Source organism: Bombina bombina, chromosome 4 (assembly GCF_027579735.1).
Source record: "Bombina bombina isolate aBomBom1 chromosome 4, aBomBom1.pri, whole genome shotgun sequence".
Classification (NCBI taxonomy): domain Eukaryota; kingdom Metazoa; phylum Chordata; class Amphibia; order Anura; family Bombinatoridae; genus Bombina; species Bombina bombina.
The window spans coordinates 344448824-344475058 of record NC_069502.1 but is presented as its reverse complement, the minus strand read 5'-3'; the positions used below and the strand labels follow the sequence as shown (position 1 = coordinate 344475058).

The window sequence follows — 26235 nt, the reverse complement described above, 5'->3', positions numbered from 1 at the left end:
TAGATAGATAGTTTCAAAACCAGGCTAAGCCCAGAAATGCCAAAAACTGTGTTCAAAGTATTATCCAATAAAGCCATCTATTCTTTACATTATTTTATTAAACAATATTTACTTTTAGGCACGTTCTTTTATATTCTTAATGTTTTTTCCTCTTTACAGATTGACATAATGGAAATTGCACTGGATCAGGGAGGACCAGCAAATGAAAGAAAAATTGCTTTTATTGACAAGAATAGAGACCTATATATTACTCCAGTTAGGAAATTTGGTAAAGAATTGCAAGCTATCAAAATTGGTATGTTAAAGAGAACATATGATGTAAAACTTACTATATTATTTTTCTATAAGCTGTCAACTGCTAGAAGAAAAAAAAATTCTGCTTAAATGGGCAGTGTACTCAGATAAGAGTTCATTGTATTTAAAGCTGTTAAAGGAATGCAAGTGTGTGTATGTATAGATGTGGACAAAATAAAAAACGTCCTGGAAGCATCCGTAAGAATAAAACCAGCTTTATTGGAACATCAAATTAAAAACAGAGCATACAGAGAACACCTAGTGCTGGCTGGTCTTACGCTTTTCGGCTTGTGCTGTATTCATAGACCTGATATATAGATGTGTGTGTGTATAACATGCACGCATATATTTCTTGTTTTATATTATTGTTATTTCTTTCATCAGATAGTGAGGAATCCACAAGTCATTGCATGTGCGGATTTCCCTCCAGATCACTAGGAGGAGGCAAAAGACACCCCAAATCACCAGAACATTAAATCCCTCCCACTTCCCATTGTCCTCTTATTTTCTTTTGCCTTCTTAATGAGGAGTGAGGTGAAAGTAAAGTGCATATCTACTCGTCATTGAGAGAGGTCCTCTAACTGATCTGAGGCCCAGTTTCTCTTTCAGTAACCTGTCATTCATAGGGTAGTGAAAAATGTCAGACCTCCCAGGTGAGTTGTAGACTTGTCCAACAATCCCTGTAATGCAGCTAACTATTTCTTGTAGATCCACATCCCTCCACAGGTAATATGTGTGTGTGTATATATATATATATATATATATATATATACGTGTATATATATATGTATGTGTGTATATATATATTTCCTAAGATATGGAGAGTCCACAACATCATTCAATTACTAGTGGGAATATCACTCCTGTCCAGCAAGAGGAGGCAAAGAGCACCACAGCAAAACTGTGTCACTCTCCTACCCATAATCCCCAGTCATTCCCTTTGCCTCTGTCAATGGAGGAGGTGAAGTTTGGTGTCTGAAGAAATGAATCCCTTGTTCGTGTACTTTTCTCTGCAAGCAAGGATTTGGGTTTAGCTGAGTCAACGTCAATCTCTTCAGTAGAGTAGTGGTGACTTTTAAGCAGTTGGGAAACAAAGCAAGGACTACCTCACAACTTCCTAACACATTGCTGCCCATGGTACAGAAAGCCAGAGTTGGTTACTCTGTTCTTTCTTTTTCTACAGGTTTCTGTAAGGAGTATGTGTCCTTTCACGCTTTGTGAGCTGTCTTCCTGCCTGACAGTTAGACTGCAGGTAAGTGCTTTTGTCTTCTAGGTCTTGGAGACTTGCACTTCAGAAGAATATTTCATATAAAGTAGATGGGGACATTTTTAAAATTCTTTATACAGGATTCTCTTTGGCAGTGGGCAGGCACATTATGTATGTTGAGACTAGGGGTTAATCTTCCATTTATTGGGACGTTTTTCCTCTTTGGGCTAATTTTGTTGAAATACTATATTAGTATGTGTGTGGGACTTATGTTTTATACAGAGATTTATGTATAAACTTAAAATTTGACAGTTTGTTTTCTTTGCTTGCTTAGCTAGAACAGACTAACTGACAGAGTGCTGGAGCGTTTGTGTAAATTTAACTCCGGTGTTGTAGGCAGAGGGAAACTCGCGCCTTTTACTTGCTGCATAGTTTCCTCTCTCTCCCGGTCATGCGACTTTTCTCTGCTGTCGGATATTCACGGAGAGGAGCAGCGTCATTGAATTTCAATCTCTTCAGTGTCGATCTACTATATGATCGTTTTAGAGACTTCTGGCAACCAAATTGTGTATAATTGTTACGGTAAGGCACCACAGCCTGTCTGAGGTGTAGGGGGCCTGATTGGTTTATTATTTTAAGTAATTTTTGCGTGACGTTAAGCGGCTGTGGTATTAAAAATTCTTAAAGTGACAGTGTATTTAAAAAAAATTCTACAGTTTGGGATTTTTTTATTTAGTATTATGGACAAGGAAGACTTTCTTTTTTGACAAATGCTTGTTATATCTAGAGGCACAAATTGTTTTGCCTATGCAATTTTGTGCTGCATGCTTAGCTAGAACACTTCAATTTAAAGATAAATTGTTGCTCGCTGAGCCCAATGTCTCTCGGGATGATGCTGTTTAGGCAATGCCACAGCTTTCTCCTCAAACGACCCAAGCCTCTATGGCGTCACATACAGTGCCCTGCAGTTCCTCACAGCCTCCTAGAGGAGTTTATTTGCCTGCAGATTTTGCTGCACATGTATCTTCTGTGGCATTATCTGCTTTTCCTATGCTGGGAAAACGCAAGAGGAAAATTAGACATTAATATGGTAAGGTTTCTGTTCCATCTACTGCTACGCAGGTTGCCCTCCCCCATAAGTCTAATGAGGAGGATACATCAGTAGCCTCTGAGGGTGAAATCTCAGATTCGGACTGTATTATTCCTTCACCTGATACTGAAGAAGTAAACTTCATATTTAAGCTTGAACACCTTTGTGTATTATTAAAGGAGGTATTGGCTACTTTGGACGACTCCGATACTTCTGTCGTTGTCAACCCTAAGAAGTCTATTAAACTTAATAAATACTATGATGTTCCTTCCTCTGTGGAAGTTTTTCCTGTCCCAGATTGTGTGACAGATTATTTCACAGGAATGGGAGAAGCCAGGGATTCCTTTCTCCCCGTCTCCCGTATTTAAAAAGATGTTTCCTGTTGCTTACTCCATTAAAGATTCTTGGCGCATGGTGCCTAAAGTAGAAGGGGCTATTTCTACTCTGGCTAAGAGAACTACGATCCCTATAGAGGACAGCTGCTCCTTTAAGGATCCCATGGACAAAAAGCTGGAAGCTTATTTGAAGAAGATGTATGTTCATCAAGGTCTTCAATGGCAACCTGCAGTTTGTATTGCCATAGTAGCAAGTGCGGCATCTTATTGGTGTGACGCATTGTCTGAATAAATATTAGTATAGACTCCGTTGGAGGAGATACAAGATAGGATTAAGGCTCTCACACTAGTCAATTCCTTTATTTCTGATGCTAACATGCAAGTTATTAGACTGGGAGCCAAGATGTCTAGCTTCACTGTCCTAGCCCGTGGGGCATTGTGGCTAAAATCTTGGTCAGCTGATGTTACCTCTAAGTCCAAGCTTCTGGCACTTCCTTACAAGGGTAAGACCTTGTTCGGAGCTGGTCTGGCAGAAATAATTTCTGATATTACGGGTGGAAAAGGGTCTTTTCTACCGCAAGACAAGAAGAACAGACTTAATTGACGTCAAAGTAATTTTCTTTCCTTTTGTAACTTCAAAGGTCAAAAGTTTTCCTCTCCCTCTTCCAAGCAGGAGCAGTCCAAGTCTTCTTGGAAGCCCACTCAGTCTTGGAATAAGGGGAAGCAATCACAGAAACCCTCAGCTGAGTCTGTCAGCATGAATGGTCGGCCCCCGGTCTGGGATTGGATCAAGTGGGTGGCAGACTTTCCCTGTTTTGTCAAGCGTGGAGATGAGATGTCCCAGATCCTTGGGCTGTGGACATAGTATCTCAGGGTTACAAAATAGAATTCAAAATTTCCCTTCCAGGGGCAGATTCCACCTCAAGATTATCTGCAGACCAGGTAAAAAGAGAGGCATTCTTGAACTGTGTTCAGGACCTTTCCTCCCTGGGAGTGATTGATCCAGTAAGGCAATAGGGTCTAGGATTGTGGTGTGGTGCCCAAAAAAGAGGGATCTTTTCGACCCATTTTACACCTAAAGTGCCTCAACAAGTTTCTCAGGGTACCGTCCTTCAAAATGGAAACCAGTCGTTCCATTCTTCCTTTTGTCCAAGAGGGACAGTTTATGACGATCATAGACCTGAAGGACACGTATCTTCATGTTCCCATCCACAGGGATCATCACAAATTCCTGAGATTCGACTTTCTAGACAAACACTAAGTTTGTGGCTCTTCCATTTGGCCTTGCCACAGCTCCCAGAATTTTCTCAAAGGTTCTGGGGGCTCTCCTGGCAGTGATCAGGTCTCTGGGAATTGCAGTGGCGCCCTACCTGGACGACATATTAGTTCAGGGGCCATCTTTTCAACAAGCAAACTCTCATACAGAGATCTTGTTGTCTTTTCTATGTTCCTACGGTTGGACACTGAAGCTGGAAAATAGTTCCCTTATTCCAGCTGCAAGGGTGGTTTTCTTATGGACCATAATAGATTCCCTATCTATGATTTTTTTTCTGACTGAGTTCAGGAAATCCAGAATTCTCTTCACTTGCCTCTCTCTACAGTCTACTGTTTGGCCATCAGTGGCTCAATATATGGAGGTAATTGGTCTGATGGTCGCTTCCATGGACATCATTCCCTTTGCTCGATTCCATTTGAGAGCTCTGCAATTATGCATGCTCAGACAATGGAACGGAGACCATTCAGGTGGGTGGGTGGATGCATGCAAAGAAAGCTGAAGTCTGTCTCTATTACCTTTGGTGTTATTTTGTCCTTCCTTTTTCCTCTTTCCAAGCTGCTTCTCAAAACATATTTATAGCCAAACAGCCACACCATGAAGACAGTCCCAGCCAATCAAATCCATTCATCATCTGTTTTAGAACAATTCCTCTGTTGAGTAGTTAACTGCCTGTAGATGTCTCTGTTGTCCAGGAAATTAGTTTTCCTAATGCCTTCTGACTTTTGCAACCCACCCCAGGACTGACCTTATCTGGTCAGAAGATTTATGACCCCCTTGTCCTGTCCTGTGTCCTTTTAAGCTTTGACATTTCATGTTCTGTCCTCAGGAAGGAGAGCAGGTCTCGCCTGTCTTGCCTACATTGGATGGTAGCCTTTGATCCTTCTGTACAGGCCTTGGGGGTTGAATTGCTTGATATTATCTCTTGGAAACTAGTTTATTCAAAAGGTTTCAGCTTTCCTTACTATAGCTAAATTTTATTTTCCAGTTATTACAGCTGGGGTGTCTTTGCCTCCTCCTGATGGCCAGGTTCTTAATTCCCACAAGTAATGAATGAAGCCGTGGACTCTCCTCCCCACAATGGAAATGAAATTATCAGGTAAGCATAATTTATATGTTACGTAATCTGGGGACATATATGTATAAACCACATTTTCTATAGCAGATTTAAGGCATATTTGATAGAACACTTGAAGCTTTTCATAGGTAAATGTTTCAGCTTGCAGGCTTTATGTTTAGGCCTGCTGTCAGTGTTGCCTTTGTAGCTGCTACTACTGCAGTTTGGTGTAACAGTCTTTCAGAAATAATTTCTGGGGGAACTACTCTAGCTCATGAGAACTGTAAATAGCTTTATTTGTGACACAATGGTAGAAATGGTTTTCAATAATGCAAAGCATCCTGGTATTATTGCCACAGTCACTAAGATTAAGATTAAAACCCATTTTTTTCTTTCATTATCCAGATAGAACATACATTTTTAAATAACTTTCCAGTTTATTTCTATTATCGATTTTGCTTCAGTCTTTTGGTATCCTTTATTGAAGAGTACTGGGAGCTAGATGAACACATCGGTAAGTCAATGAAAAGATGCATATATGTGCAGCCACCAATTAACTGCTAGCTCCCAGCTCCTGAGCCTATCTACTTATGCTTTCTTTCCTAAGATATGGTAAATCCACTGAATCATCAATTACTAGTGGGGATATCTCTCCTGACCAGCCGGAGGCGGCAAAGAGCACCACAGCAAAAACTGTTAAATACCACTCCCCTTACCTACAATCCCCAGTCATTCTCTTTGCCTGTAGTAGTTGCAAGGAGGTGGTAAAGTTAGGTGTCTGTAAGATTCTACAATCAAGAGTTTATTTTCAAAGCAGGACAAGATGTTCTGATCTTTGCTAAGGGTTTAGCCATAGTCCATTTCAGTGTCTTCAGTAAGCATTTGGGAACTTGGGGGGTATAATCCCCTCTGTGCCTCCCAATTGATTTATTGCTGCCCTTGTCAGGAAGCCTGTTTCAGTTTGCACAGTCTTTTCTTTTTAAAGACACAATGAGTCCACGGATCATCATCCTTACTTGTGGGATTTCACCTCCTGGTCAGCAGGAGGAGGCAAAGAGCACCACAGCAGAGGTAAGCATAAATTTTCTTTTCATTTTTCACAGGTCCATAGGAGGAGGGTGCCTCTTAAACTTTGTGAGCTGTCTGCTGCAGGGCAGTTACTTTAATGGTAAGTGCTATATTATATTATATTCTTATATTGGCACTTAAACGGTTAATTCAGTTTTTCTGATGAGGGGTTATATTACAGGGCATTGAGATGGTACTGACTGATTTTAATTTTAATGTTTTTTTGCAACATTTTTTTCCCTGGGTAATGTTATGAGTGTCCTTGTGTGTTGTGATGTTTTGGTGGGCGGACCCTGCTGAGGAGGTAGTTTTGGCGCACTTTTTCAAATTTGTTTTATTTTAGTGCAGCTCTGGGCTGTGTACAAGTGGTTGTTTCTTTGCTGCAGAGTGGTTTCAGTTCCTATTTTTCTCCTTTTGATCAGCAGGTTGAGGTAGGCACTTCAGCAATCTGGCTGAGGTGTAGAGGTGCCCATGTTTATTTTACTTTACTTTACTTTTATAAAGTTTGTTTGTTGCTATAAATGTTTTATAAAGGGATAGTAACATTTTTTAGGCTTCTTTTTTCCTTTGTATAAACTAAGCTTTTGTCTTTTCCTTACAAGGGTAAGACATTGTTTGGACCAGGTCTGGCTGAGATTATTTCTTATTTTACTGGAGGTAAGGGTCATTTTCTTCCTCAGGATAAAAGACATATACAAAAGCGTCAAAATAATTTTCGTTCCTTTTGGAACTTCTCAGCTAAACCTTCCCCTTCCTCTTCCAAGCAGGAGCATTCTAAGTCATAATGGGAAGCAATTTATAAAACCTGTTACTGACTCAAAGGCAGCATGAAGGGTCTGCCCCCAATCTGGGAACGGATCTTGTGGGGGGCAGATTTTCCTTTTCTTTCATGTAATTAGCAAGAGTCCATGAGCTAGTGACGTATGGGATATACATTCCTACCAGGAGGGGCAAAGTTTCCCAAACCTTAAAATGCCTATAAATACACCCCTCACCACACCCACAATTCAGTTTTACAAACTTTGCCTCCGATGGAGGTGGTGAAGTAAGTTTGTGCTAGATTCTACGTTGATATGCGCTCCGCAGCAAGTTGGAGCCCGGTTTTCCTCTCAGCGTGCAGTGAATGTCAGAGGGATGTGAGGAGAGTATTGCCTATTTGAATGCAGTGATCTCCTTCTACGGGGTCTATTTCATAGGTTCTCTGTTATCGGTCGTAGAGATTCATCTCTTACCTCCCTTTTCAGATCGACGATATACTCTTATATATACCATTACCTCTGCTGATTCTCGTTTCAGTACTGGTTTGGCTTTCTACAAACATGTAGATGAGTGTCCTGGGGTAAGTAAATCTTATTTTCTGTGACACTCTAAGCTATGGTTGGGCACTTTGTTTATAAAGTTCTAAATATATGTATTCAAACATTTATTTGCCTTGACTCAGAATGTTCAACTTTCCTTATTTTTCAGACAGTCAGTTTCATATTTGGGATAATGCATTTGAATTAATCATTTTTTCTTACCTTCAAAAATTTGACTCTTTTTTTCCTGTGGGCTGTTAGGCTCGCGGGGGCTGAAAATGCTTCATTTTATTGCGTCATTCTTGGCGCGGACTTTTTTGGCGCAAAAATTCTTTTCCGTTTCCGGCGTCATACGTGTCGCCGGAAGTTGCGTCATTTTTTGACGTTATTTTGCGCCAAAAATGTCGGCGTTCCGGATGTGGCGTCATTTTTGGCGCCAAAAGCATTTAGGCGCCAAATAATGTGGGCGTCTTATTTGGCGCTAAAAAATAAGGGCGTCGCTTTTGTCTCCACATTATTTAAGTCTTATTTTTTCATTGCTTCTGGTTGCTAGAAGCTTGTTTTTTGGCATTTTTTCCCATTCCTGAAACTGTCATTTAAGGAATTTGATCAATTTTGCTTTATATGTTGTTTTTTCTCTTACATATTGCAAGATGTCTCACGTTGCATCTGAGTCAGAAGATACTACAGGAAAATCGCTGTCTAGTGCTGGAGCTACCAAGCTAAGTGTATCTGCTATAATTTTTGGTATCTGTTTCTCCAGCTGTTGTTTGTATTGCATGTCATGACAAACTTATTAATGCAGATAAAATTTCCTTTAGTACTGTTACATTACCTGTTGCTGTTCCGTCAACATCTAATTTTCAGAGTGTTCCTGATAACATAAGAGATTTTATTTTTTAAATCCATTAAGAAGGCTATGTCTGTTATTTCTCCTTCTAGTTTACATAAAAGTCTTTTAAAACTTCTCTTTTTTCAGATGAATTTTTAAATGAACATCATCATTCTGATACTGATAATGGTTCTTCTGGTTCAGAGGTTTCTGTCTCAGAGGTTGATGCTGATAAATCTTTGTATTTGTTCAAGATGGAATTTATTCGTTCTTTATTTAAAGAAGTATTAATTGCATTAGAAATAGAGGATTCTGGTCCTCTTGATACTAAATCTAAACGTTTAAATAAGGTTTTTAAATCTCCTGTAGTTATTCCAGAAGTGTTTAATCTCCCTGATGCTATTTCTGAAGTAATTTCCAGGGAATGGAATAATTTGGGTAATTCTTTTACTCCTTCTAAACGTTTAAGCAATTATATCCTGTGCCATCTGACAGATTAGAGTTTTTTTGGGACAAAATCCCTAAGGTTATGGGGCTGTCTCTACTCCTGCTAAATGTGCTACTATTCCTACGGTAGATAGTAATTCATTTTAAGGATCCTTTAGATAGGAAAATTGAATCCTTTCTAAGAAAAGCTTACTTATGTTCAGGTAATCTTCTTAGACCTGCTATATTTTTAGCGGATGTTGCTGCAGCTTCAACTTTTTGGTTAGAAGCTTTAGCGCAACAAGTAACAGATCATAATTTTATAGCATTATTATTATTCTATAACATGCTAATAATTTTATTGGTGATACCATCTTTTGATATCATTAGAGTTGATGTCAGGTATATGTCTCTAGCTATTTTAGCTAGAAAAGCTTTATGGATTAATCTTGGAATGCTGATATGTCTTCTAAGTCAACTTTGCTTTCCTTTTCTTTCCAGGGTAATAAATTATTATTTCAACTGTTTCTGGAAGGAAGGGAACTTTTTTACCAAAGGATAAAAAAATCTAAGGTAAATTTAGGTCTAATAATCATTTTTTCGTTCCTTTCCTCACAATAAGGAACAAAAGCCTGATCCTTCATCCTCAGGAGCGGTATCAGTTTGGAAACTATTTCCAGTTTGGAATATATCCAAGCCTTATAGAAAACCTATAGCCAGCTCCTAAGTACCCATGAAGGTGCGGACCTTATTCCAGCTCAGCTGGTATGGGGCAGATTACGTTTTCTTCAAAGAAATTTTGATCAATTCCGTTCTCAATTTCTGGTTTTAGAACATTGTTTCAGAAAGGTACAGCATTGGCTTCAGTTAAGGCCTCCTGCTAAGAGATTTTTTCTTTCCCGTGTCCCAGTTAACACAGCAAAGGCTCAGCATTTCTGAAATGTGTTTCAGATCTAGAGTTGGCTGGAGTAATTATGCCAGTTCCAGTTCTGGAACAGGGGCTGGGGTTTTATTTTATCTCTTCATTGTACCAAAGAAGGTCAATTCCTTCAGACCAGTTCCGGATCTATCAATATTGAATCGTTATGTAAGGATTCCAACATTCAGTTTCTGTAGGACTGTCCTGCCTTTTGTTTAGCAAGGGCATTATATGTCTACAATAGATTTACAGGATGTGTATCTGCATATTCCGATTCATCCAGATCACTTTTAGTGTCTGAGATTCTCTTTTTAGACAAGCATTACCAGTTTTGTGGCTCTAGCCTCAGTTCCAAGAATTTTTTTCAAAGGTTCTCGGTGCCCTTCTTTCTGTAATCAGAGAACAGGGTTTTGGTATTTCCTTATTGGACGATATCTGGGTACTTGCTCAGTCTTCTCATTTTCGAAGAATCTCATACGAATCGACTTGTGTTGTTTCTTCAAGTTCATGGTTGGAGGATCAATTTACCAATCAGTTCATTGATTCCTCAGAGAAGGGTAACCTTTTTAGGTTTCTAGAATAGATTCAGTGTCTATGACTCTGTCCTTGTCAGACAAGAGAAGTTTAACATTGATTTCAGCTTGTCAAAACCTTCAGTCACAATCATTCCCTTTGGTAGCCTTATGCATGGAAATTTTAGGTCTTAGGACTGCCGCATCAGATGCGATCTCCTTTGCTCGTTTTCACATGCGACCTCTTCAGCTCTGTATGCTGAACCAATGGTGCAGGGATTACTCAAAGATATCTCACTTAATATCTTTAAACCGATTATACGACACTCTCTGACATGGTGGACAGATCACCATCGTTTAGTTCAGGGGGCTTCTTTGTTCTTCCGACCTGGACTATAATCTCAACAGATGCAAGTCTTACAGGTTGGGGAGCTGTGTGGGGGTATCTGACGGCACAAGGGGTTTGGGAATCTCAGTAGGTGAGATTTCCGAGCAATATTTTGGAACTCCGTGCAATTTCAGAGCTCTTCAGTCTTGGCCTCTTCTGAAGAGAGAGTTGTTCATTTGTTTTCAGATAGACAATGTCACAACTGTGGCATACATCAATCATCAAGGAGGGACTCACAGTCCTCTGGCTATGAAAGAAGTATCTCGAATTTTGGTTTGGGCGGAATCCAGCTCCTGTCTAATCTCTGCGGTTCATATCCCAGGTATGGACAATTGGAAAGCGGATTATCTCAGTCGCCAAACGTTGCACCTGGGCGAATGGTCTTCACCCAGAGGTATTTCCTCAGATTGTTCAAATGTGGGAACTCCCAGAAATAGATCTGATGGCTTCTCATCTAAACAAGAAACTTCCCTGGTATCTGTCCGGATCCAGGGATCCTCGGGCGGAGGCAGTGGATGCATTATCTCTTCCTTACAAGTGTCATCCTGCCTATATCTTTCCGCCTCTAGTTCTTCTTCCAAGGGTATTCTCCAATATTCTAAGGAATGCTCGTTTGTCCTGCTGGTAGCTCCAGCATGGCCTCACAGGTTTTGGTATGCGGATCTTGTCCGGATGGCCTCTTGCCAGCTGTGGACTCTTCCGTTAAGACCAGTCTTTCTGTCTCAAGGTTCTTTTTTCCATCAGGATCTCAAAACCTTAATTTTAAGGTGTGGAGTTTGAACGCTTGATTCTTGGTCAAAGAGGTTTCTCTGACTCTGTGATTGATACTATGTGACAGGCTCGTAAATCTGTATCTAGAGAGATATATTATAGAGTCTGGAAGACTTATATTTCTTCAGGATGGTTTAGATAAAGGTTTGTCCGCAAGTTTCTTGAAAGACAAATCTCTGCTCTTTCTGTTCTTTTTCACAGAAGGATTGCTAATCTTCCTGATATTCATTGTTTTGTACAAGCTTTGGTTCGTATAAAACCTGTCATTAAGTCAATTTCTCCTCCTTGGAGTTTGAATTTGGTTCTGGGGGCTCTTCAAGCTCCTCCTTTTGAACCTATGCATTCTTTGGTCATTATATTACTTTCTTGGAAAGTTTTGTTTCTTTTGGCCATCTCTTCTGCCAGAAGAGTCTCTGAATTATCTACTCTTTTTTGTGAGTCTCCTTTTCTGATTTTGCATCAGGATAAGGCGGTGCTGCGAACTTCTTTTCAATTTTTTACCTAAGGTTGTGAATTCTAACAACATTAGTAGAGAAATTGTGGTTCCTTCATTATGTCCTAATCCTATGAATTCTAAGGAGAAATCATTGCATTCTTTGGATGCTGTTAGAGCTTTGTAATATTATGTTGAAGCTATTAAGTCTTTCCGAAAGACTTCTAGTCTATTTGTCATCTTTTCCGGTTCTAGAAAAGACCAGAAAACTTCTGCCATTTCTTTGGCATCTTGGTTGAAATCTTTATTTCATCATGCCTATGTTGAGTCGGGTAACACTCCGCCTCAAAGGATTACAGCTCATTCTACTAGGTTAGTTTCTACTTCCTGGGCGTTTAAGAATGAAGCTTCGGTTGATCAGATTTGCAAAACAGCAACTTGGTCCTCTTTGCATACTTTTACTAAATTCTACCATTTTGATGTGTTTTCTTCTTCTGCAGCAGTTTTTGGTAGAAACATACTTCAGGCAGTGGTTTCAGTTTGAATCTTCTGCTTATGTTTTTTCATTAAAAATTTTATTCTGGGTGTGGATTATTTTCAGCAGGAATTGGCTGTCTTTATTTTATCCCTCCCTCTCTAGTGACTCTTGTGTGGAAAGATCCACATCTTGGGTAATCATTATCCCATACGTCACTAGCTCATGGACTCTTGCTAATTACATGAAAGAAAACATAATTTATGTAAGAACTTACCTGATAAATTCATTTCTTTCATATTAGCAAGAGTCCATGAGGCCCGCCCTTTTTTGTGGTGGTTTTGATTTTTTTGTATAAAGCACAATTATTCCAATTCCTTATTTTATATGCTTTCGCACTTTTTTCTTATCACCCCACTTCTTGGCTATTCGTTAAACTGAATTGTGGGTGTGGTGAGGGGTGTATTTATAGGCATTTTAAGGTTTGGGAAACTTTGCCCCTCCTGGTAGGAATGTATATCCCATACGTCACTAGCTCATGGACTCTTGCTAATATGAAAGAAATGAATTTATCAGGTAAGTTCTTACATAAATTATGTTTTTACTCAGGCTTGGGTTTGTGATGTTCCGGATACCTGGGTGGTGAACATCGTATCCCAGGGTTACAAGCTAGAGTTCAGGACTTATCCCAGGGGCAGGTTTCTTCTCTCCAGGTTATCTGTAAAACAGATAAAGAGATGGGCGTTCTTGTGTTGTGTCCAGGATCTTTCCAATATGGAAGTAATAGTTCCTGTTCCTTTTCAGGAGCAGGGTCTGGGTTTTTATTCCAATATATTCGTAGTTCCCAAAAGAGAGGGAACATTTCGTCCTATTCTAGATTTCAAGAGTGTGAACAAGTTTCTCAGTGTTTCGTCTTTCAAGATGGAGACTGTTCGTTCCATTCTTCCTTTAGTTCAGGAGGGTCAGTTCATGACCACAGTGGATTTATAGGATGCGTATCTGCATTTTCCTATCCACAAGGATTATCACAAGTTTTTAAGATTTGCATTTCTAGACAAACATTTTCAGTTTGTGGCCTTTCCATTTGGTCTTGCTATGGCTGCCAGGATTTTTTCGAAGGTTCTGGGAGCATTTTTGGCGGTTCTTTGGTTACAGTGTGTTGCAGTGGCGCCTTATCTGGATGATTTTTCTGGTTCAGGTGCCATCTCTTCAACAAGCAAGCTCCCTCATGGAGATATTGTTGTCTTTTCTGCTCTCCCACGGTTGGTTGGTGAATTTAGGGAAAAGTTCCTTGATTCCGGCTACAGGAGTGGTATTTTTCTGAACAATAATAGATTCCCTATAAATGAAGTTTTTTCTGTCAGAGGCCTGAAAATCAAAGTTCTTCAATCCTTGTCTTATTCTTCAGGCCTTTTCCTGGCCATCAGTAGCTCAGTTTATGGAGGTTATTGATCTGATGGTGTCAGTTATATACATCATTCCGTTTGCTTGGTTCTATCTCAGGTCTCTGCAGTTGTGCATGCTCAGACAATGCAAATAGGATTATGCGTATCTGTCTTCACGTATTGTTTTTGATCAGGAGATAAGAAACTCTCTTCTGTGGTGGTTGTCCCAGGATCTTCGCTGGGAACCTGCTTCCTCAGACCTACCTGGGTGATTGTGACCATAGATGCCAGTCTTGGGATGGGAAGCTGTCTGGGGTTCATTAAAGGCTCAGGGTCTTTGGACTCGGGAGGAGTCAGTTTTTCCTATAAATATTCTAGAGCTGAGGGCAATCTTCAATGCTCTTCTGGCCTGGCCTCAGTTAGCTTCAGTCCAGTTTATCAGATTTCAGTCGGACAACATAATGTCCGTGGCTTACATCAATCATCAGGGGGGGACTCGGAGTTCGTTGGCCATGACAAAGGTAGCCAGGATTATTCAGTGGGCAGAGTCACACAATTGATATCTGTCTGCGATCCACATTCCAGGTGTGTACAATTGGGAAGAGGATTTTCTAAGCCGACAGACTTTTCATCCAGGGGAGTGAGTACTCCATCCGGAGGTATTTTCTAACTTGATTCTCAAGTGGGGGCAGCCGGAGCTGGATCTCATGCCATCTCGTCAGAATGCCAAGCTTCTAAGGTATGGGTCGCGGTCTCGAAATCCTCAGGCTGTACTGTTAGATGCTCTGGCCGTTCCTTGGAACTTCAGTCTAGCGTATGTTTTTCCTCCACTCTCCTTCCACGGGTCATTGCTCGAATCAGACAGGAGAGGGCATTGGTGATTCTCATTGTTCCGGCGTGGCCTCGCAGAATCTGGTATGCGGATCTGGTGGAGATGTCATCTCTTCCACCTTGGAGTCTTCCGTTACGGAAGGGCCTTCTACTTCAGGGGCCCTTCCTTCATCCAAATCTCGTTTCTCTGAAGCTGCTTGGAGATTGAACGCTTGATATTATCCAAGCGTGGTTTTTCTGAATCAGTTATTGAAGCTATGATTCAGACTCATAAGCCTGTGTCTAGAAAGATTTATTATAAGATTTGGCGTATATATTTGTATTGGTGTGATTCCAGAGGTTTTTCTTGGAATAGAGTTAAAATTTCCTAGGATTTTGTCTTTTCTCCAATAGGGTTTGGAGAAGGGTTTATCTGCTAGTACCTTGAGGGGTCATATTTCTGCTTTATCTATTTTGTTGCATAAACGTCTGGCAGATATGCCAGATGTTAAGTCTTTTTGCCAGGTTCTGGTTAGAGTCAGGCCTAGGTTTAAATTTGCTACTCCTCCGTGGAGTCTCAATTTGGTTCTTAGAGTTCTTCAATATGCTCCTTTTGAACCTATGCATTCTTTGGATATTAAATATTTATCCTGGAAAGTTTTGTTTTTGGTTGCTATTTCTTCTGCTCAAAGAGTTTCAGAGCTTTCAGGTTTGCAGTATGAGTCTCTTTTCCTTATTTTTCATTCTGATTATGTAGTTCTGCGTACTACCTTAGTTTTTCTTCCTAAGTTGGTTTCGGATGGGAATATTAATCGAGATTGTTGTTCCTTCCTTGTGTCCTGATCCTCCTCCTTATAAGGAATGTTTGTTGCACAACCTAGATGTGGTACGTGCTTTAAAGTTTTATTTACAAGCAACTAAGGATTTTTGTCAGTCTTCTTCCTTATTTGTTTTTTATTCTGGAAAGAGAAAGGGTCAGAAAGCTACGGCTTCTTCTCTTTCTTTTTTGTTGAGGAGTATTTTTCGCTTGGCTTATGAAACTGCTGGATGGCAGCCTCTTGAGAGAATAACGGCTCTTTCTACCAGGGCTTTTTTTTCTTCTTGGGCTTTTAATAATAGAGCTTCTATGGAACAGATTTGCAGGGCTGCTACTTGGTCATCCTTACACACTTTTTCAATATTGAAAAATTTGATACTTTTGCTTCGGCTTCTTTTGTGAGAAAGGTTCTTCAAGCAGTGGTGCCTTCTGTTTAGGTTACCTGTCTTGTCCCTCCCTTATCATCTGTGTCCTCTAGCTTGGGTATTGACTTCTACAGAACAGATTAGCAAGGCAGCTACTTTTTCAAAGTAGTATCACTTTAATGTGTATGCCTACATTTAGTCACCACATTTAGTCACCCATGTTCTGAACCAAAAATGAGCCTGCTCCTAAGCTTACATTCCTGCTTTTCAAATAAAGATAGCATAAGACCGAAGAAAAAATGATAATAGGAGTAAATGAGAAATTTTCTTAAAATGGCATGCTCTATCTCAAGGGTCATCAACCTTTGCGCCCCAGATGTTTTAGAACTACGTTTCCTATGATGCTCAGACACACTTTAGGCTGGCTGAGTATCATGGGAAATGCAGTTCCGAAACACATGGGGTGCCATGGTTGCCAACCCCTGCTTTATCTGAATCATGAAAGAAAAAATTGGGTTTCATATCCCTTTAACTGATTTTCACACCATTTTTCATGGTAGTTCCATTGACTTTACTGCTTGAGTATAGATTCCCACATACAATGTCTTGTGGACTCTCACCATCTGAGGGAAAAAAAAACTTATGTTTACTTGATAAATTTCTTTCTTTCATGATAGTGAGAGTCCACAAGCCCCACCCTTTCTTTTAAACAGTTGCTGGGTGTACTTTTTTGTCCTTCATTTGCCCTGCTTTAACTTTCCTGATTTTCTGTTTCCTACTTGGCCATATGTATGACTGAGGATTCATGGTGAATTGGCGGGATTAAGCCCATCTATGTTGAGGTGTTCTTGCCTCCTCCTAGTGGACTGCAGTGTAATTCCTACATGTGATGTCTTGTGGATCCTAACCATCATGAAAGAAATTTATCAGGTAAGCATCCGTAAGGCTTGTTTTTTGTTTTTCTGTTTGTTTTTGTAGGTTTCAAAATGTATTTCTTTATGTTGACAATACCAGCTAAGTAGTCTAAAGAAGAATAATTTGCTGTAACTTAGTAAGAAGAAATGGTTTTTGCAGCAGACAAAAAAAACCAAACACCCTACAAATCTGCTCAGAATTTCCCCTAAATTATAAGCTAGATTAATTTGTAGGATAACCTTAAGGTTATCCCAGACATTCTTGAAGTCCCCCAACATTGTTCTTCTTAACCACCTATAATGGAAGTTTATTCTATTACTAAACTAACCTTACTTTGATGACGTACTGCCGCAAATTACTCATGATCTCAAGCTAAAGAGTAGCAGGCTCAAGCCTCCTTTGTTCTGGTGTTGGTCTTTTTCTGAAAAGAGGGATGGCTCTTACTTTGCGTATGATGAGAATGTGCATTAGGGGATTGAAATTTACCTCGTAGGACCCTGACTTGGTTCCACTGAGTTGTCAAGCTCTGGTTCTGGATAGGAAGAAAGATGGATTTAAAATGGGAACCCTTGGAGAATAGGTTGTGGCTTGGATAGCAACCCTTGTTTACATATGAATGTATTTATTTATTATTTTTTTTATTTGAAGGAGGACTCCATCAGCCCCTGGACCTAGTTTGGGTAATGCAGGTTCAGAATGTTTTGGGTCTGTTCATTTGAGGAAATACCTCCTCTCAACAGCCAATGAGGAGATAGCATTTCTTAAAATATTTTTTTTTTTAAACTATCCCTTAAGGGTGAACAGACTGAGAGAGCTTTTAGGGTCAACAACATCCAGGAGCTTTCCCTGATATTTATGTGAGCGGTTTTTGTTTTTTTAATTAAACCTTGGAATGATCTTCAGTATTTTAGGATCTACATTCATGGTGATAAAGGAGTTGCTAAGGAAGTGAAGGACATTAGCCTTCTGCCCTTAATATGATCTTTACATCCTATTTCAAAGGCTTGCATGTATGATAATAATCAATATATTCACACATTTGCTTAATGGTCCACAATTTTGAGGACCTTGAATGCGGAAGGGACTCAGGGTTAAGGGACATAGAAGTGTGAAAATAAAATGCTTTAATGTGTTAGAGCATTTTATTATTACACTGTTGCTTGCATATAACTATATAGGAATCTCCTGCAAAGCGGTTAACCATATATTTAAAGTCAGCTCAAGAGCTAGCTAAATACAAATAGTGAGACAATGACAAGAGACAGATGTGTGTAACCACATTTCACCAGCTTGCTCCCAGTAGTGCATTGTTGCTCCTGAGCCTACTTAGATACACTTTTCCATATTCCAAGGCTACCAAGAAGCAAACTAAATTTTATCAAAGTAAGTTGAAAAGGCTCTTAAAAGTTTAATGTCCCTTTAAGGGCGTTAACACTGGGTGAGCAGACACTTAAATACTACATTATAAATTAGTTTTCAGTATCTTTAGAATTACTTTCTATTTGAGTACACCACAAAAAACATGAAGCACATAAGCGAGTTCTGCAGACATTTAAGTTGTCCGTAATGGTATGTTGAAGCCAAACAGCCCTTATTTAGGGTTTCATGTCACTTAATGTTATGAAATATTATTGTACATTAATGTTTGATGACTAATTATACTAATTTCCATTATAGGTACGATGTTACATACTTTAGCATGGAATAATGTATATAATATGCTTTGTGGAATTCACGATAACCGTTTCTCAGTTTGGTATTATCCAAATGTGGCTTACATAGACAAAGAACTGCTGTCAAAAACAATGTATGAAAAGGATGGAAGGTAAGTTCATTTATTTTTTTGTTCTGTTTGACTACAATTGATTTAACTTAAAGGGATATGAAACCCAATTTTTTCTTTCTTGATTCAGATAGATTATACCTTTTTAAACAACTTTCCAATTTACTTCAGTTATCAATTTTACTTCATTCTCTTGGTATCTTTTATTGAAGAAATAGCAATGAATTCCTGTGAGCAAGCTGCACACATTTGTAAGCCAATGAAAATGGGTATACAAGTTCACCCACCAATCAGCAGCTAGTTTCAAGCTCCAGAGCCTATCTAGATATGATTTTCAACAAAGGATATCAAGAGAATGAAGCAAATTAGATAATAGAAGTAAATTGGAAAGTTCTTTAAATTGTATAATCTAACAGAAGCAAGAAAGACAAATTTTGGGTTTGATGTCCCTTTAAGTGAATACTGTACTTATCTTTGCCTTTTACAATAATTGCTGTCTGCAAAACCTTATTGCATAATTTATCATTTAAAAAATAGATTTCTACATATATTAAAATATGTAGGGGACTTTTTCATTGTTTGTTTTTTGTGATCACTATGCTTAGTTTTTATTCTGCTTATTTAGATTCTATAAAAAGGCAAAAAAAAAAACAACCAGAAAATAAGCGATGGGGAACACAAAAAAATAAACAAATAATAAATAAAAGTAATAAGAAAAAATAAATTGTGATTAGTCAAATATTGAAATTTGATACCTAACCAGTAATACTACATAGATTACATTGTATTTTGTATATTGATTACATTTCTATTTTGCTTATGTTGGCTTAGTTTGTTTTTTTTCTAAACACACACAGGACAGAGATGGTGCAACACACCATTGTGGGTCTGATGTACTGATGGTCTATAAAAAAAAAGGTTAAATGGATAAAAATATGATTCATATGTGTTTACTAATTAATGTTGCTTTTCCCAGGAATAGGAATTGTGTAAAAAAATATTTCATTTTGAGAGAATAGTCATTCATATTCAATATCTATTTTTCAGTGAATTTAGCAAAACTCCTCAGATTGTGAGTTTTGTTGGAAACAGAGTGACAATCAGGAGAAGTGATGGCTCACTTGTACACACTAATATCTCACCTTATCCTGCAATTCTTTATGAACACATCAGTTCATCTAAATGGGAAGATGCAGTGAAACTTTGTCATTTTGTTAAGGTAAGTGTTGTATACTCTATCATGATAGTTTATTGATCTGATCCATTATTTATAGTTGTGCATTTTCTTGTGAGCTGCTTTAATTTGCCTCATCCCACATTTAAAGGGACGTTATCCATATGCTAAATCACACACATCTTTAAAAGGCTGACTATAAAATATCGCATTAGTGATATACAAGAAAGATGTTGCCTCAAAATTTCCTCCGTAGTCATAGCTTATGCTGTGACATTTTGCTCTTTGAAGATCTACTGTTTTTGGCTTTTATTGCTTGGATTTACTTAAAGGTGTATGATACTCAAATATGTTTTCTGTTTCAAAATGTTATTACAATTATTATTTTTGCTTGGATAAAATGTTAGCAGGTGATTATAATAATAATTATAAAACTCAAAACACTAGGGGGGCGGAGCCTATATCTGAAGCGGTAGGACGCATCTAAGTTTATCTAAGTTTAGCTCCTAACTTTAATGGTCTTTAAAAGACTTTATTTCCCGATATTCTTAAAAAATAAAGTATATTTATGCTTTGCAATAGCCGGAAGAGAATTGAAGTACAGATCCACATCAAGATTGCCGACCGCCCATGCTCTTTAGCTGAACCACGAAGTGATATCCATTACCTGCAAGGCTGACCATTTGTGCAGCCAGGGCTTTAACACTGCTTCAAAAATCTCTAAATGGGGTGATACTATTAGAGATGCACACAAGAAACGTATGAGAGGGGCTTAAGCCACATCTTTATTACATTTACACTTGGACAGAACAGATCCAGCACTAACTTGATACTTGGAGCCATCACCCGCCTGCTAGATAAGCACTACGCAAGGCTGTCGCATTTGTGGTCCACTGGATGACATAGTCTACTTGCACTGCAAAGGGGTAAGCAGCATACTATGGCCGGAGAGAAAGCCGGGAAAAATAAGGAGGAGATAGTACTCAAGTGTTTTTTACAGAACTAGCGATGTGCTCACCACATGACCAAGCTCCGGTTAAGTATAGTAACATCCACATTCCCCGGCAAACTACACAATTTAAGCATGCCGGAGCAGAAGGAGGGGGTGGTGGCGCTTTGGGGCCCCAGTGCTTACCAACTATCCCTGACAGTGAAAAGCAAGATACAGAATTCCCTACTGCGCAATCTACAGTGAGGAGCAGAGATGCTATGACGCAACGTGTGGAGAGTGCTACTGAAAGCAATGTTGTTACTTTTTTATGACACGATGAGTCCACGGATCATATCAATTACTAATGGGATATTCACCTCCTGGTCAGCAGGAGGCGGCATAGAGCAGCTAAATATCACCTCCCTTCACTCCCAACCCAGTCATTCTCTTTGCCTGCGTTAGTGTTAGGAAGTAGCAAAGTGAGGTGTTGGAATAGATTCTTCAATCAAGAGTTTGTTATTTTTAAAGTAGTGCAAGATTGTGCTGCTTTGTTCTTGGGTGTAGCCGTAGTCCATATCAGTCTCTTCAGTAGAGCTTTGGTGGCTTTAGAGTAATGGGAATTCATGGGACATAATTCTCACTGCGCCTCCCATATTTAATACTGCCCTACTTTTCTATAGTCTGAGGGATATGACTCAGTTTCTGCTTTTTCTACAGGTCGATGTGAGGAGGAGAACCTCTCAAACCTGTCACCGCCTTGCTGTCAGGCAGTATTATGAGGTACGTGCTTTTTATTTTTCTGGGGTCACAAGACAGAGCTCAGAACAAGAGGGGCACACACTTCTACCTTTTTATAGTACAAAGGAGCCTCATAGTAAGGGGGCACTTTATTTATTAAGCATTATCTCCCATGATATGTTTAAAAGATAAAAAAAATTCTGAGCCAACTTCTTCTAAGGGGGATGTTGTTCAGGATTCTAATGATGAACATTGTATGCCGCAACTTTCTCCTCAAGCGCTCCAAGTGTTACCACCCTCACAAGCAGTGCCCTGCGTCTCCTCTGTAACTACCACTGGAGTTACTTTAAAAGATATTGCATCTCTCATGTCTTCTACCATTTCTGATGCACTATCTGCTTTCTTTCATGTAATTAGCAAGAGTCCATGAGCTAGTGACGTATGGGATATACATTCCTACCAGGAGGGGCAAAGTTTCCCAAACCTCAAAATGCCTATAAATACACCCCTCACCACACCCACAAATCAGTTTTACAAACTTTGCCTCCCGTGGAGGTGGTGAAGTAAGTTTGTGCTAGATTCTACGTTGATATGCGCTTCGCAGCAGGCTGGAGCCCGGTTTTCCTCTCAGTGTGCAGTGAATGTCAGAGGGATGTGAAGAGAGTATTGCCTATTTGAATTCAATGGCCTCCTTCTACGGGATCTATTTCATAGGTTCTCTGTTATCGGTCGTAGAGATTCATCTCTTACCTCCCTTTTCAGATCGACGATATACTCTTATATACCATTACCTCTACTGATTCTCGTTTCAGTACTGGTTTGGCTTTCTACTACATGTAGATGAGTGTCCTGGGGTAAGTAAGCCTTATTTTCTGTGTGACACTCTAAGCTATGGTTGGGCACTTTTATATAAAGTTCTAAATATATGTGTTTAAACATTTATTTGCCTTGATTCAGGATGATCAATATTCCTTATTTCAGACAGTCAGTTTCATTATTTGGGATAATGCATATGAATAAAACATTTTTCTTACCTTAAAAATTGACTTTTTTCCCTGTGGGCTGTTAGGCTCGCGGGGGCTGAAAATGCTTCATTTTATTGCGTCATTCTTGGCGCAGACTTTTTTGGCGCAAAAAATTTCTTTGTCATTTCCGGCGTCATACTTGTCGCCGGAAGTTGTTCGTGTTTGCGTAATTTTTTTGACGTTTTGCGCCAAAAATGTCGGCGTCACCGGATGTGGCGTCATTCTTGGCGCCAAAAGCATTTTGGCGCCAATAATGTGGGCGGCTTTTTTGCCGCCAAAAAAATGTGGGCGTCATCATTGTCTCCACCTTTTTTCTCACATTATTTAAGTCTCATTTTTCATTTGCTTCTGGTTGTTAGAGGCTTGTTCATTGGCATTTTTTCCCATTCCTGAAACTGCCTTTTAAGGAATTTGATAGATTTTGCTTTATATGTTGTTTTTTCTCTTACATATTGCAATATGTCTCAGATTGACCCTGGATCAGAAGCTACTTCTGGAAAAACACTGCCTGATGCTGGTTCTACCAAAGTTAAGTGTATCTGCTGTAAACTTGTGGTAACTGTCCCTCCAGCTGTAATTTGTGATGAATGTCATGATAAGCTTGCTAATGCAGATAGTATTTCCATTAGTAATATTCCATTACCTGTTGCTGTTCCATCAACATCTAATACTCAGGATGTTCCTGTTAATATAAGAGATTTTGTTTCTAAATCTATTAGGAAGGCTATGTCTGTTATTCCTCCTTCCAGTAAACGTAAAAGGTCTTTTAAAACTTCACATTTTTCAGATGAATTTTTAAATGAACATCATCATTCTGATTTGTCGGTTTCTGATGATGATTTTTCTGGTTCAGAGGATTCTGTCTCAGATATTGACACTGATAAATCTTCATATTTATTTCAAATGGAATTTATTCGTTCTTTACTTAAAGAAGTTTTAATCGCATTAGAGATGGAGGAATCTAGTCCTGTTGATACTAAATCTACTAAGCATTTAAATTCAGTTTTTAAACCTCCTAGAGTTATTCCGGAAGTTTTTCATGTCCCTGATGCTATTTCTGAAGTAATTTCTAGGGAATGGAATAATCTGGGTAATTCATTTACTCCTTCTAAAAGGTTTAAGAAATTGTATCCTGTGACAGATTAGAGTTTTGGGACAAAATCCCTAAAGTTGATGGGGCCATCTTTACTCTCGCTAAACGTACTACTATTCCTATGGCAGATAGTACTTCCTTTAAGGATCCTTTAGATAGGAAAATTGATTCTTTTCTAAGGAAAGCTTATTTATGTTCAGGTAATCTTCTTAGGCCTGCTATTTCTTTGATGAGAAGGGAACCCCTAAGGGAACCGTGTGCGGGGTGCGCTGTGAAAAGTTAATACGTGGTATTGGTATAAAAACAAACCATAAAGTTCATGTGAGTTGGTAGTGCTGAGTCTAGCACTCAAAGATACTGGCGGCAAATGCTCCTCTGGTCTTCGGAAAGGAGATATCTGTAATTAGGAATAAAAGAGAGGGCGCCACATAGGGTGATATTGTTGGATCAAAGTTCAACAGGGTAATTATTATCGTCGCTTACCGGAGAACGATGCACCGTATTGTAACCGGTGCTGACAGGCGGGCTAACACTTTCAGTGGTTAGCACACTGGGTGGCCTCCGGCAGGTTATACACAGCTGGTACTCAGCGTTCACTTGATTGATGTGCGTTTGTCCGGCTGCAGCTAGCGAGTCAGACACTGTGATGGATCAGACAATTTCGAACCTTTGTCAGGGAGGAAGCACTGCAGTGGATCGAACACTTTGACACCTTAACCAGGAAGGCTCATAAGAGAACAAAGGACAACTTCCGTATATAAAATAAATGAATTTTATTCCATACAAACTGCTACGCGTTTCTAGACCTGCACCGGTCTTTTCATCAGGCATACAAACAATGGATACAAATTTCTTAAAATAACTATCTTATATACAATTAAAAACGGAAGTTGTCATGGTTTTCAGCAATCACCAATGGGCTGAAAAATAGATACTCTGTATCCCATTTGTGCTAATTAGGCTAAGTCACCTGTAAAAATCATTAACCCTTACATTATAAATCCTAAAAATCCCTAAAAATCCCATAAGTATAAATGTTTGAAAATAAAACAATTTCTACATCAGTTTAAAGCGTCCTATAACGATCTGCTACAATTCTCGCTAATGTGTTGGAATAAACCTACATGAACATTTTGCAATATAATGTGTGATTCGCATATCTAAATGAAAAATAAATAAAAGGTAAAACTGTTTTTAACAGGTTGGGATAATTTAAAGAGTCTCATCACAATTTGCTGCAATTAACCTTGAAATGTTGAAGTCAGCATCAATAAACATTTACAAAAAAAATGTGTGTAATTCGCATATCTAAATGCAAAATAGATAGTATATGGTTTTATTTTAACCGGGTTATCAAACATAAGTTAAATTAAAATTTAGAATTGTCAAACCACCACTGACTGAATGACTCATGTTTAATCACTTCAGGAGTGTTTTGTTTTAGTCTTATTCTGACACAGTAATAATAAAGGCATAACATAAAAAGAACTGAAGTATGTGTGAGTGTGTATAAAAAGTGTGATGTGTGTTATATCTGAATTAAAAATGTTATTCTAAACAAACAAATACAGTGATGTATGTGTGTGTATGTGTGAGTGAACTGTATACCCAGCTAAAATTGATTTTGTGAATGGTATATAAAAAAAGGTGATTACCAATATTGTAATATATAGATCGTGTACTATTAATTCATCATTCGATTTTGTATGCTACACTCAATCTTATAGTGTAATAAAATTAATAAATCGAATGTAGTGTGACCCCCAACTGTGGATGATAATACACAGAGGTTTTTTGAATGCAACTGCCATAGAATGAACAACCATGTTCATAAAATAACTAGTGTTTCATAAACAAACTCATACTTTTATTTTATTTTAATGTATATATATAATGAAACACATCTTTAGTGAATGGTTATATCATAGACCATTCCTTCTTCTGTTTGTTTTGTTATTTGGTTGAATTTAATACTATGGTGTCAAAACTTTTATGATCAAAGTCAGCGGATGAAAAACTCTTGTGTTTCATACTTTTATTAAGAAAATTAAATTTACATTGGTATTTACAAAATTATAAAATTGTAGTGTTTCCGATATGGCTATAAAGCCGTAATTGATCATACAGTGATAATGCCCAATAGGATTGTTATTAGTAAAATGATAATATTATTAATGTTTTACTTGTGTTGTTTTTTTGAAATGTATTATTGATATTTATAAAAAAATAAGAGTTAGTTTATGAATCTGTGAAATCAATTTCATATTATAGATACTGGGTATATGGACTGATTGTAGATGTTGATATCGTATTGATGTATTCAAGAGGACCCGTATATAAACGTTGTTAGGATTGATTCAGTGTACTGTGTGCGTGTTCAAGCAAACAAATTCCTAAGTTCAGTTATTAGTTGAATGCTGCTAAATCTAAGTTTGCATTTAAGCCATCAGGAAAAAGTGTTTTTAACTTAAAAATCCAAAAAGTCTCTCGTTGTCTGAGTTTGTTTGTTCTATTATAATCAACAGACCTGGGGATAAAATCTATGGGTGTGTATTTGAAAGTATATGGATTGCCTTGATGTTTGTTTAGGCAGTGATTTGGCACACTATGTTTTACTTTTGTTTTCTTACAGTTTTTACAATTACGTAGGTGTTCACCCCACCTTGTTTTGACTTTTCTACAGGTGCGGCCTACATATTGTAGGCCGCATATACACTCCAATAGGTAAACTACAAAGGAAGAATTACAGTTGTAAAAGCCCTGAATCGGATAAGTGTCACCAGTGGTGTGGGACCTGAAAGATTTACTGCCATGTTTGATG

General features: G+C 38.6%; 1 protein-coding gene across 1 annotated transcript in view; it reads left to right on the top strand.

The window, feature by feature from the left end:
• Positions 1-26235, top strand: part of IFT80 (intraflagellar transport 80) — a 674979-nt gene that overhangs the window by 526824 nt on the left and 121920 nt on the right. The window contains exons 12-14 of the mRNA XM_053711799.1: positions 160-295; positions 18348-18495; positions 19501-19672. Of these exons, the coding sequence (XP_053567774.1) occupies positions 160-295; positions 18348-18495; positions 19501-19672 (456 nt within the window). The remainder of the gene's footprint in view (positions 1-159; positions 296-18347; positions 18496-19500; positions 19673-26235) is intronic.